Genomic DNA, 13,812 nt, shown 5'->3' on the forward strand with positions numbered 1-13,812 from the left:
ATTTTCATGTTTATATTTTTTAGCTTTATCATATGTTTATATGTTAAATAAAGCTGATTTTGCGGTATAAAAACAGGTAGATAAAACAACAGCATAAAGATTATAATCTCTGACTTTAAAACATTACCTTAATATTTTTAGAAACATTTTCTCTTTATCATTGTTTGGCAAAATGACAGTTCCATCTGACATGACTTTGTGTAGCCCTTTCATGTCATAATTGGTAAGTCTGAGGAAGAGAATGAGCTACAGAGTATGTAAAACTGTGACTAAGAAATAGACTTTTAATTTGGTTAGCAAAACAGATTTTTTTTTTTAATACTGTCAAAAATTCCAAAGAAGAGAAATAGTTTGTCCCCAAAATGTCTTAAATTTTGGAACTAAAAAAACAAAAACAAAAACAAGAAAAAAACTGCTGGTCTCTTTTCATGAATATAGAAAGTTTAATTTGATACCGGTATTTATTGATTAAATCAGGAACTTATCTGTTTTTTGTCATCACCATACAGTCTTCCTTAAACATTGTTTTGATAAGCACTTTATTTCTATAGTAACACCTGTATTAATATCATATCAAACTTAGGCATCCAATACAAAATCAAACCGTAACTATTACGTATTGTCTGTTGTTCCAGGCATTTTAAATTCATTATTCTTATTTAATTATCACAGCAACCCTATGTGGGAGGTTTAATTATTCCTGTTTTACAGATGAAGAAACTAAAAGATTAATTATTTTGCCTAAGAACACCCAAATAGTTGTGATTTAAACTTGGATCTTATGCTCTTTCTGCTTTGGCAGACTCTTCCTAAACTGAATAGTATTAGCAAGGAAAACAAGGTAAAAATAGTTTGTGTTTTTTATTGTACAAATTAGTTGTATTTGTAACTAAGTTCTATAAAATGTGAAATAAAGATCTTTTATAAGTGTGCTTGTCTTATCTCTTTATTTTTCAGTGGTTCTTTATCACCTCACTACTTAAGCTCTGTACTCAAGCAGAACCAGGTGCAAACCCTCAAAGGTATGTGAAAGATCAGTATTTTAAATCATAAAAACTCAGATCAAAAATCAGAATTTTTGTTTAATTATTTTTTAATTATGAAAGTATTAAATGTTCATTGTAGAAGTTTTGGAAAATAAAAACATTTATAAAAAAGAAACTAAAACTTACCCTTTATTCTTCTGTTAACTTTTTAATTGGGGTATACTTGATGGTATACTTGATATTATATGTTTCAGGTGTACAGCATAGTGATTCACAATTTTTTAAGGTATACTCCATTGATAGTTATTATAAAATATTGACTCTATTCCCTGTGTTGTACAATATATCCTTAAAGCTTATTTCTTTTATGCATAGTAGTTTGTACCTCTTAATCCCCTACCCCAATCTATCTTGCACCTCTGCTGTTCACATTTTAATATAATTGCTTTGGTCCTTTTTATGCCTTTCACATGAGTAGATATGTTTGCATGCATGCACATACATGCACATACACCCCCCACCTCCCACACACACTTTTTCTCCACTGGGATTATACTGTGTATACTGTTTTATATCCCTGTTTTCATTTCCTTTTATGTATACTTTTCCTTGAAAATAGGGAAGTATTTCTTAGTAATGCCCGCAATAGAGAATTATCTTTTTAAGTCTTTCTAGAATAGAGGTTGACATACTATGTCCCATGGGCCAAATCTGGCCTGCCACCTGTTTTTGTACGGCCTTTGAGTTAGGGATGGTTTTACATATTTCTTTTATAGGTTAAGTGTAAAGAACTATAATTTAGGAAGAAAGCAATAAGTTAACTTTTAGAATTTTGTAGACTTTTTAAAAGTAGGTCGAAATTCTGAAATTGCAGTTCCCCCCCCTACTCATAGTTAGTATTACAGGTTAGTGATATATTAACATAAGTTTTCCTAGCATTGTTGCTTTGGAGCCTACAGATGTTTCTATGACCTTTAAAAATAGAAATTCTCAGACTAAAAGCCTTTCTGTGTATCAGAGATATTTAGGCTCTTTAGAACTACACTAAGCCAAACCTAGGAAACAATATGATGGTGGTCTGTAAAAATAAGGAAGGGAAAGAGTGTGAAAAAGCTTAAGAGGACTCTGCAGAGAAGTTAAGCAGATTGGGAGTCTGCTTCAGATATGTTGTAACTTAACATACGGCAAGTATCCATTTTCCTGTTACCTGCATGAGTAAATGTGCTCTCTTTACATTTAGGTATCACTGAAACTTCCTTTATCTTTTTATTGCCTCAGTGAGTTCTGACCCTTAGTCTTTTAAGCTTAGTTCATATACACATTTTGAGAACATTTTCTCTTTTGAATTCTGGGGTTTATTTAGAATTTCTTCTTGCTCTTGTTCTATTCCATCCAAATTCTTCTTCTTCCTTTGGGGAGCAGCTTTCACAACTAGAGCATAGGTAATTCTCCTTCATCTTATGAGTTTACATCTCTCCATGACTGCTAACACCTTACTTCCCTCCATCTCTATCATTGTGAGTCTTAGGCCTATTCCCCTTCTAGTAATTCACTTGGTGGGGAGGGTGGTTGGCATTCTGTCAACCAATGCAAGTCTGTCCTGGAATAGAATACACAATTCTCATGAGTTTTAACAGGAAAACATAATACCACACAAAAACTTAAGAAAATTTATAATTAAATCAGGTTGCTCTAGCACATATTCATAGACTTCTGAGGAAATTTGCTTTTTTATAACTCTTGATATTATTTCTAGGGTAAAGTTTGAAAAATACAATGATAAATCGATTAAACATTCAACTGTTCATTCTACAAGTACTTGTTGAATTCCTCCATTGTGCCAAGCATTGAACTGGGTGCTTTGGGATATGCAGAGATGAAAGAGACCCAGGCCCTACTCTCAGAAAACATACAGTTTAGTTGAAGAAGGTTGACTAGAATTATGCAGAGTACATTGGGAGAAAAGGAAGTGGGTGGCAAATTAAGCTTAGAGGTGGGTCAGGAAAGGCCTCTTAGAGAAGAAACTGATGCTTGAGCTCTGGGCCTCAGAAGTTGGGAGGATATTTTTGGGTAGAGGTTTGGTGGAGGACAGTTGCTGGGAACTGCAGGTCGGTAAGTATGGCTGAAACCTAAGAGCATAGAAGAGGACCAGGTAGCCTCGGTCCAGTGGCTGTAGATGTGATCGTTTAATGTGGGCAAGGCAAATGAAGAAGTTTAAGCAGGCATTAGCGAAATCAAGGAGAGCTTATTTAGCATAATGAGTTTGAACTTCTTCCTATAACTATAACATTAGTTCGCATTGAGTTCCTGACTGTGGTGTTTTGCATGCATTACAGCAGCTCTTTGAGGTATTGTTATCCTCTCTTACAAATAAGGAAACTGAACTTTGGAGAGATTAAGTAACTTTCTCAAAGTCACACAACTAGTAAATGGTATAGAAGGAACTCTGATTTCGGAGCCTGCACTCCTACCACATACGAGGCGTTGGAAGAACTGCTGAAGGTCTTTAAAGAATGAGATGACATTGTCAGTTTTGTGTTTTGTAAAGATCACTGAAGTTTCATTGTTGGCTCCAGTATTAGAATCCAATATAAGATTCATCTGTCACTTCACAGAATCATCTTTTTTAAAGTCTAATCTTTTTTGCTCACCTTGCCAATAGCTATTTTACAGTATTGTATAGCGGGCAGCAGGAGGCACAGTAATCTCATACTGAGATAGCAAAACAAAACCTGTTTTTGTCAATATTTGGTGTGGGTTTGGAGTAATTCATCTGTTTAAAAATATTTATCGAGCGCACTTGTGTGCTGGGCACTGTTCTAGGCACCATGGATATATCAGTGAACGAAGAAGACAAAAACGGAACTATATTCTAGTTAGTAAATTTTAGTATTTATACTTAAGCACTAGCATACTACAAAGAAATATGAAATTTAGACAGTTAATGATGAAGTTAGGGGCTAAGTGCATATCTAAGTTCAAATTTAAGGTTACAAATTAGCATAATTTTTATCTTAATTGAAATGAAAGTAAACTGGTGGTCCAAGCAGCTTAAAGTCTTAGTAATTTTTTGAAGTCACTCTCCTACTTCTTTAAAGAATCACGAGAAACAGCTTCTCTGTTTGGATGCTCTGTAAATGTGTATATTGGTTTTGGTAAAGGCAGTAAATCCTATTATAGTTATTACTTAGCTTATAACCATTTAAATTCTGCCTCTGGTTCTCATATCATTCCTTAAGCAAATGGACTGAGAATCAGATGATAGAAACTTATTTGTCTTATTATAACCCTCACTTTCACATAGTTAAGACTGATGTCTTTTAAATTTTTTTCTCAATTATTGTTAATAATTTCTTAGCATCAAGGCTAAGAAAATAGAAACCAGGAGGCATAAATTAACACTTTTTACAGAGATTTATTTGAACCAGTTATTAAATCAGTAGCATATTTTGAACTCCAGTCAGAAGTATGAAGGATAAAAAGGGAAATAATATGACTTTTAACTAAGTTGTTGTTGTTATTGTTTAACTCACTGTTTTGATGGCTCATGGCTCTAATGACAAATGACTGTAAACTAGAAGTTAATTATAGGATTAAACTAAATAGTATCAGAGAAAATATATACAAAAGACTTTATAAATGAACCAAATTTTCATTCTTCATGAACTGAATATGTTAAATAATATAGCTAATAGTATGTTTATTAAAACCACAGCGCCATCTTTAAAACAGCATGAAGTACTTACTAATGAAAAAAAGCATTATGAAGTGTGTTCAGTTGTGACAATAAACAAATAAGTCTTAAGTTTAATTTTAATACCAAAACTGATTTGGTACTATAAATAAAAATTGTTTGTAAAATCTACACAGTTTTTGTTCCAAGAAGTTCAAGATTGTATTGATAATCAGGTGTTCTTGATTACCGAGTGTCTGCGATCATTTCTCTGGTGCTTATTTTAACACTGAAGTTAAACTTTTTTTTTTTTTTTTTTTTGTGGTATGCGGGCCTCCCTCTGTTGTGGCCTCTCCCGTTGCGGAGCACAGGCTCCGGACGCGCAGGCCCAGCGGCCATGGCTCACGGGCCCAGCCGCTCCGCGGCATGTGGGATCCTCCCAGACCGGGGCGCGAACCCGGTTCCCCTGCATCGGCAGGCGGACGCGCAACCACTGCGCCACCAGGGAAGCCCTAAACTTTTTTTTAATTAATGGGCAAGGCATTGTGGGAAGCACACTTAGCAAATGTTCTAAACCAAAGAAATCAGATGTAGATAAAATCCTTTTGCAAAGAAGTAATTTCATGTGGGAAAATTCAAATTAATTTGACTTTAACAAATTCCTGCAAGAAATAAGGGTATTTAAGGAACACTTTTCCTATCATTCTACTGCTATAGAAACAGTACCTAATTTTGTTATTATTTTAAGAAAGGAAATGGTATTCATGCAGCTTTCTTATTTTGTCAGGATAAGTCTCTTAATCAATTTTCTTTAGTTTTAGGTATTGTATTTCAGAAATTAAGAATGTTTTATAGGTGCTTCATTTATAAGATTAATAAATTTCCTGAAATTGTTTCCTCATTATAATGCATTTCAGTATTAGATTCTCTCCCTCACTACCACTCCCTTTTTTTTCTTTAATAAAGTTGGAAACAAGGTAGATATTTAATTATTTCATGGAGCAGGAGTCTCTCTGTTAGTATAATGCCATGCAAGTTGTGCCCTGCACAAGGCCACCTGGCTGAGGCAGTGAATGGGCGTTGAAATCAGCCCACACTCGAGTCCCCAAGCTGTGTGCCTTGGTATAGGGAAACATTCACCTGGAGGCAAGTTTTTTTTTTTTTCCAGTTCACACAGAGATACAATATGGGCTATAGCTATACCTTTTTTTCTTCAAAGACATGTTAGAATACTGAACTCTATCATATTGTAGTCAGGTCTCATTCTGAAAGATAGGAATTGGAGAGGTCTTTGTTTTGCTAGCCTCTGTGGCTGTGGCATGTGGGAATCACTGATTCAAATTCTTTTTAACTTGCTGTTTTTTTCTGCCTGAAATGCTTTTCCTTTGGATGTCTTCATGGTTTCATTCTCTCACCTCCCTGAGGTTTTTGCTCAACTGTTACCTCTCCTTGAGGCCTTCCCTAACCTCTACTTAAAATTGCAACCACCTTTCCCCTCATTCTCTGTCTCCCTTCCCCCTTAATTCTTCTCCCTAGTGTTTTTCACTCTGATATACTGTATTTCTTTGTGTTCTGAGGGGTTAGGGATTTTCCTGTTTTGTTTTCTGCTATATTCTCACAGCCTGGAATGATGTCAGCCTCATAACAGAACACTCTATTGAACGAATAACAGAATAGATAATTTCCAGTATACTCGGTAATTTTCTACAAAATTTCCTACTCTAATTATAGATGCTTAGTAAGTATTAAGGGATGATGATAGAGTACAAATTGAAGGCCTGGGTTCTGGAGGTAGACTGCACAGGTTTAAATCCCACCTCTATTGTTCTTAGAGGCCCATCTTTGTCCATTTTCTAAGTTAATAATACTTAGAACATGCCAAGGACTCTGTAATTTGGTGATAATCAGCTTAATCTAAGGAAAGGAGGGAGGGCGAAGATGTAATATATTCTTTACACATTTATCAAGGAACCACTATTTGTTCCAGGCATTATGGAACATAAAGAGGATAAGACATGATTCCTATCTTAAGGAAGCTGAGAGTATAATTGGAAAGATATTCATCTAGAGACTGATTCATGAGATCACATTTTTGTTTGTTTGTTTCATTTTTGCTTGTTTGTTTTTACGGTACGCAGGCCTCTCACCGCTGTGGCCTCTCCTGTTGCGGAGCACAGTCTCCGGACGCGCAGGCTCAGCGGCCATGGCTCACGGGCCCAGCCGCTCCGCGGCATGTGGGATCTTCCCGGACCCGGGCACGAACCCGTGTCCCCCGCATTGGCAGGAGGACCCCATGAGATCACATTTTATTCAAGGGAAAAGAGTATAGTATTATGTGCTCCTTCATAGCAACAATCTTCTGACTTACTTAAGCCTGTTTATTAAGGTCAAAAACATTTCCTGCCTTCACAGAGTTTATGGTCAAGATGAGGAGAAAGCAAGTCACTATCCTCATGAATTTATTATCAAAAATAACTTTATAATTAGATATTACAAGTAAAATGCAAAACTTCGGGGTAATTAAAATTTTCCAGCTTTGAGATAGAAATGGGGGGGTTTCATATCAGTCTTGTTTTAAACTTATTCTTTATAATCTAAAATTTATAAACATTTTCTAACTTTTTCTTCACATTTTAGATTGTACCATTTTACTTTTATTCAGTCACGATTGTTCAGACTAACAGAGATGGCCAAGATGGAGAGGGGTGAACTTTTAGTACAGAAGTAGGTATGAGAGCATAATGACCTCTGGAATAAAACCTGCTGATTTTACCAGCCTTTTAAAACCCATTTTTCTTATGGAATATCCATAATTATATTTGAGCTCTTGAGTATTATATAAATCTGTAGTACTTGTAGGCTTGTATATAATTATGACTAAAGACAGTATTAATACTTTTGTGTTTTCTTGGCTAATTTAATCTGTTTAAGGGCAATTCTTATTGAAATGCAGGTCAGGTTCTTATTTTCATTGTGAATAATTAAAGAAGAGAACTTTCATTATCTCTAGTACCTCTTAATTCTCCTTTATAATAGACTCTTTTATAAAGAACATGAATATTATCACTCTTTTCCTTTTTCAGAATCTGATATTGACGCTGCCACTGCAATGATGCTTTTAAATACTTCTATAGAACAAGGAATTTTGGAATGTAAGCAATCATGCATTTCTTTTTAAAATACATTTTTTGTGAGTACCTTTCAAATGTCATTAAAAAAAAAATATTTATTTATTTGGCTGCTCCAGGTCTTAGTTGCGGCACACGGGATCTTCACTGTGGCATGCAGGCTCTTTTAGTTGCAGCATGTGGGCTCTTTAGTTGTGGCACGCGGCGTCTTTTAGTTGCGGCATGTGGGATCTAGTTCCCTGAACAGAGATAGAACCCGGGCCCCCTGCATTGGGAGCTCAGAGTCTTAACCACTGGACCACCAGGGAAGTCCCTCAAATGTCATTTAGAATGCAAAATATTTCATTGTTACAGGCAGAATTACTTCTTTCTAACTAGATTGTGTTTTTATCTGAATAACTTAGTTTCTGTTTTATTATATTTCTTTTAATTTATGTGAGCAATTGAGAGATCGAGGTTAATACTGTGATAGATCTTGTTACATTGACCAAGAAATGAAGAAATAAATAGCATACTTAGAAATTAAGCTTGAAGATTTAAAAGTAAAAATGAAAGCTATGAATAAGAAAACATAGGAAAGTATGTTTATAACCTTGAAATGGAAAAAGCCTTTTTTGAGATGAGATGCAAAATGCAAAATCCATAAAAGCTGTGTAAATTTAATTAAACATCAAAATTTTAGAGTTCTGACAACAGCAGATATCTTTAAGCATAACACTGGGACAACATATTTCTTCACTTTATATAACAGACAAAGGAATAATATTGAGTATACATGTGTATATTAAAAAAATTTTATAAGTAAGAAATAAGGAAACAGTTCAACAGAAAAGTCAGCAAAATATATGAATAGGTGGGCCTCAGAGGAGGAAATATATAGATGGACAACACACATTTGAAAAGATGCAGCTTCTCTAGAAATCAGGGAGATGCAAAATGAAACAATATTGAGATACTATCTTTTTGTCCATGAGATTATGAAAAATTAAAATGATTGATAGTATTAGGGGTTAAGTATAGGAAGTGGGTATTGTCATACACTGTAGAATATAAAGTGGTACAACCATTTTGGAAGGCAGTTTGGAAATACCAATTAAAACTTAAAACGTGTATATTCTTTTACTTATTAATTGTATTTCTTGTTATCTCTCTTAGAAAAATACTGTGTATGTGTAAGAAAAGGCATGTGGATGGATTTTCATTGCAGTATTATTTGTAATAGTGGAAAACTGGCAACAACCTAAATATCAATAAGTAAATGGTTAGCTAACCAGTGGCACATTGATGTTGAGGCATTCTGTGCAAGCAGCTCAAAGTAATTATATTGTCCATGGAAAGGTCAAGACATACCATTAAGTGGTTTAAAAATGTTTCACATTAATACCTACAGGATGATATGGTCTGCATAAAATTTAAAAATCCACAAAACATTACCAATCTAAAGCACTTATTCAGGAGTGATATAGTAGTTTTATTTATTTATTTATTTATTTATTTTGGGGGGTGGGTATGCGGGCCTCCCTCCGCTGTGGCCTCTCCCGTTGCGGAGCACAGGCTCCGGACGCGCAGGCCCAGCGGCCATGGCCCACGGGCCCAGCCGCTCCGCGGCACGTGGGATCCTCCCAGACCGGGGCGCGAACCCGGTTCCTCTGCATCGGCAGGCGGACGTGCAACCACTGCGTCACCAGGGAAGCCCGATATAGTAGTTTTAAATGGCCTGTTTCTGCAATCAAATGCATTTGATTTATTGATGGAAGCTTTATTTTCCACAGGTGAGAAGCCTCTTCCTCTTAAAACAGCAGTGCAGAAAAAAAGGAGTTATAGCAATGCATTTAATCATTCCAGTGCTATGCGATTACACGAGAGTGATTCTTTAGCCACCAGCATTGATCCAAAAGAAGACCACAATTACAGTGCAAGTAGCATGACAGCACAGCGTTGTGCATCCAGGTCTAGTGTGTCTTCCCTGTCTTCTGTGGATGAGGTATATGAATTTATCCCAAAGAGTAGCCATGTAGGAAGTGATGGCAGTGAAGGATTTCACAGTGAAGAAGATACGGACGTTGATTATGAAGATGATCCTCTTGGAGACAGTGGCTATGCATCACAGGCTTGTGCAGATACCTCTGAAAAAGGGCCAGACAAAAAGATGCGAAAACAGTCATGTCAAGAAATTGATGAGGAGCTCAAAGAGGCAGCTGGATCTCTGCTCCACCTTGCTGGTATTCGTACATGTCTAGGTTCCCTAATAAGTACTGCAAAGTCACAAAATCAAAAGCAGCGGAAAAAATAGAAATATTTATTAGTGTGAAATTATTTTTAAATGTGGCAATACTCTTCTACTTAATTCTTTACAAGGGATATCAAAGCCATAATGGACTTCTTTTGTTTTAGGGTGGGGGAGGGGTGCTAATTACCTGTTTATTTTGAAACATTTTTGTTTTTTAAATTTTTATTAAATAATTGCTGTTAAGATCATGCCCAATCATAAATATGTTGTGAAGTCCTAAAAGCATAATTTCTGTGTTAAGTGTGATAAGATTTGGAAATATTATGTAAAAAAAATCCCCAGCCTCTGTCTTAAACTTGTAGGGAAAATCTTTTATTCTATTAATGTGTCCAAATGTAAGAATTGGCAACTCTGTAACATATTTTTTTCATTTTCTCTTCCAATCTGTAATTAATTATAGTTGCTGATCCAGCTAAAAATTTTGCTGCTTTCTTTCTCACATACTCCTCTCTTGACACAATGCAATCCAGTAGGATGAGATTTCAATTTTTTATTTTGTCTTAATTTTTGTTTTTAATTATTTTTTGTTGACACATGAACAAAGTTGAATATAAATTGGAAAAGATCCTAGATGTCTAGAAAGTTCCTTTTGGATACATAGGCAGTATAGCAAAAATTCTAAGATTTAGAAAAGGTAATTTTGTGATGTAATTTCATTTAAGAACACTCTAATTCCTATTACAATATTATCTTTGAAATTTTTTAACTTCCCAGATATTGCATAACATTTATTGGAGCCATTTGTTCTTTCCCAAAGTGCTTTGCAACCATTGTTTAAATTTTAGCCACTAACTGTCTTTGTTGAGGAGAAACTATCCAATGAGTGGATATAGCCATAGAGTGTATTAGGAAGTTAACACCCATTTTGGCACACTTCTGCAATAAGAGGATCTTTCATTTGCTTGTTAAATATGCTGCATTCTGAGAATCTTGTAGTACGAATGGAGTGTAATCTAATATAAACATTTTGAATACGTATTACTTATGTTATCGTAAATAAAGGTAGATCATTTAGGAAAAAACTTCTGCCCAAACTTTGTATGTGCACCCAGTTACGTTAAAGGATTTAACAAAACTATAGAGACAAAATGCCTTCGTGGATTTCAAAATTCATATAAAATTAAATCTTATATAATACATCCTTTTGAGGAGGCAGTGTAATACCTATTATGTGCCATTAAATCCATGCTAAAAGATTTTGTTACTGTTTGAAATGTGTATTGACCAAGACCTTTTTCAGTATTTGAACAAATCTGCTTGTATGATACATTTTTTCATATCATTTATATAATGTGACTATATCATTCAAAAGGAACAAGGGATACTAATAAAACTAAACTTATTCACTGTATATTTTTTTACAACGGCAGAAGCAACTTTCCAAAAGTTCAGTCTTATCTCATGCTACATCCTGTTTCATAGACAATGACCTTGTTTTCATTTTCTGATAATTTCATATGTACATATACATACAGGTATATACATACATACACACATATGCTCACGATTTTGGTTTGTTACTTTCAGCTACTTCTATGACAACAAAGCATTTTCTTGGATTTTTTTTTTAAACAAACATATTTTTAACTTGTAGAGTTTATTTGGGCAAAACTGAAACAAGAAGCATAATGACAACGTCTTTTTCAGTTGGCAAGACTTTAAGCCAGGGATAACAACATTAATATTATCTTTCCTGTTCCCATGTTAATTGTAATTGAACCTGGATAGCCACATTAATAGAATCGGTACTGTTGAAAAATAGTAATCTTTCAATTTGTTGATGATGAATAAGTGTGCAGGATGAGGTATTGGATTTTTTTATTCTTCATATATGTCACATCTGCTACAGAAAATGGCTAACCCAAGTTAACATCTTTTACTGTAGACAGTGACTATAACACCAAAAATTGTTTTTACCATGGTATAAGTAGTACACAGATTATAAAAATCATTTTAATAACAAAATGTTTTTAAGCTATTTACTGTGGCCCTCTGGATAGGCCTTATTAACAGTGTTTTAATGATCTGGTTCCACTTTATCTTGTTCAACTGAAATTCTGTACCACGAATGTTCTGTCTGGTTCCTGTCCATTAGATAATTAGTATTTGTGAAGTAAAGGAAAATAAGATAAGGAGGGGGAAGGTCCTTCCCATTTCAAATAGAGACCTTCAAAGTTATTTTTGTCTTAATATAAATTACAATAACTCTTTAAACTTGGTTTTCTCTCCCTCTTCATTGTACTCTTCCCACAAATTTAAAAGTTAAAAGTTCTAATCATCACTAGCAAGGTCAATAAACTTTCACACTAAAACCTAACAGGAAGAAGTTATAGGATATTTTATATTGAATTCTTATATAAAATTCAGTGCATCACTTTCCATGTGCTGATTTACCAAGGCAGTTATTTTTAAGGTGAAGAACCTTTTTAATTATGGTCCCCCATTAGTACTTCCATAGACATCCCATTCCTCAGGTTTGTTGAGATAAAAACATGGCTAATAACCACCCAGTTAAGGAAAGTCATTTCAAGTCCTATGGACTGGAAATTGTATTTCTAAGAATATATTACTAGCAAATTTTACTATAATAAAAACAACTTGGCAATCCTGGAGAGATTTTATATTTTAAAACTGTGACTTAAACTAACATATAATTTGCCTTGCATCAATATAAATTGTTACAACCAATTCCAGTTTATAATAGATCCCTAGTAGAAGTTTTAACAGTTAGTTAATCTTCATCTTTCACATCCCAAATAGAATCAGTGTTTCATGAATATGTATTTTTGAAATTTATTTGTGCAATATATTACTAAGTTCATGTTTTATTTTACTTTTCAAATTCAGAAAAAGAAAGTATTACATGGAGAAGCTAATTATTGGTGGATCACCTCCTTTTTTCCACCTTTGAGCCTTTCATGTCCTCCTTGTAACCAATGTGACTTCTCTTAACTCAGATTCCTTTGTATATAATAAAGTTTAGAATATATATATTTTTTCTTTTGCTACTTTCTGAGGCATTATGTAAAGGGTCATACTAGGTCGTCAGTTAAATATATGTTAGCACGAATTCAAAAGTAGAGAAAGTTTTAAGGGGGGAATGTGTGTGTCTTGGTAGACCAGGAGGCCTTTCCCAGCAATTTAAGCAACAGATGTGAATGCTTCACAAAGCTGTGAAGACTATTGTCTTAAATACTACAGTAACTTAACAACCTTTTGTGAAGACCATAGCATTTAATTAAGAAACTTAGAGGCTTTCTAGTTTACATATATTTTATAGTTTTTTGTTAGTTTGAAATGTTATATAAGCTTTGATTTAAACAAAGTTTGCTTTAGTATGTTAATGATGTAGTCAAAATATTTATTGAAAGGCAAAGTAGAGTATTTTAATGTTATACCTGCCATTTTTTTAAAAGCACATTTTTTGCATCTAACTGCCAGTGCCATTGTCAAAACTTGTTTTTAAAATTGTTGTACATTTCTTATTAAACTAAGTGCTTAATTTTAAAGTATTATGTTGCCATTATATAGTGTATAAAAATGTATAATTGCCAATTCATTGTAACTATTATTTATTTTTAAGTGAAAGTGTAAGAATGCTTTCTGATTCAAGAAATTTGAGTTATTAAACTGTCCTTATCCTCTTTTCTAATGTAGCATAAAAATTACCCTGAGTTTGAGTTATAATTGCCAGTAAGTAGATGAACAGTCCAAGTGAACCACTTCTCAGTTGCC

At 34.2% G+C, this 13,812-nt stretch overlaps 1 protein-coding gene across 4 annotated transcripts in view; it reads left to right on the plus strand.

Moving 5' to 3' along the window:
• Window positions 1-11,644, plus strand: part of FOXN2 (forkhead box N2) — a 57,650-nt gene extending 46,006 nt beyond the window's left edge. For 3 of the 4 annotated variants that reach the window (XM_007118267.4, XM_007118268.4, XM_028496857.2), the window contains exons 4-6: window positions 958-1,022; window positions 7,743-7,811; window positions 9,560-11,644. In XM_007118267.4, coding sequence (XP_007118329.1) covers window positions 958-1,022; window positions 7,743-7,811; window positions 9,560-10,080 — 655 coding nt within the window. In that variant the 3' untranslated portion in view covers window positions 10,081-11,644. The remainder of the gene's footprint in view (window positions 1-957; window positions 1,023-7,742; window positions 7,812-9,559) is intronic. The other variant, XM_024118920.3, reaches the window with a different exon arrangement.
• Window positions 11,645-13,812: the final 2,168 nt, after the last annotated feature.

This window comes from Physeter macrocephalus, chromosome 12 (genome assembly GCF_002837175.3).
Source record: "Physeter macrocephalus isolate SW-GA chromosome 12, ASM283717v5, whole genome shotgun sequence".
In the NCBI taxonomy this organism is placed as follows: Eukaryota; Metazoa; Chordata; class Mammalia; order Artiodactyla; family Physeteridae; genus Physeter; species Physeter macrocephalus.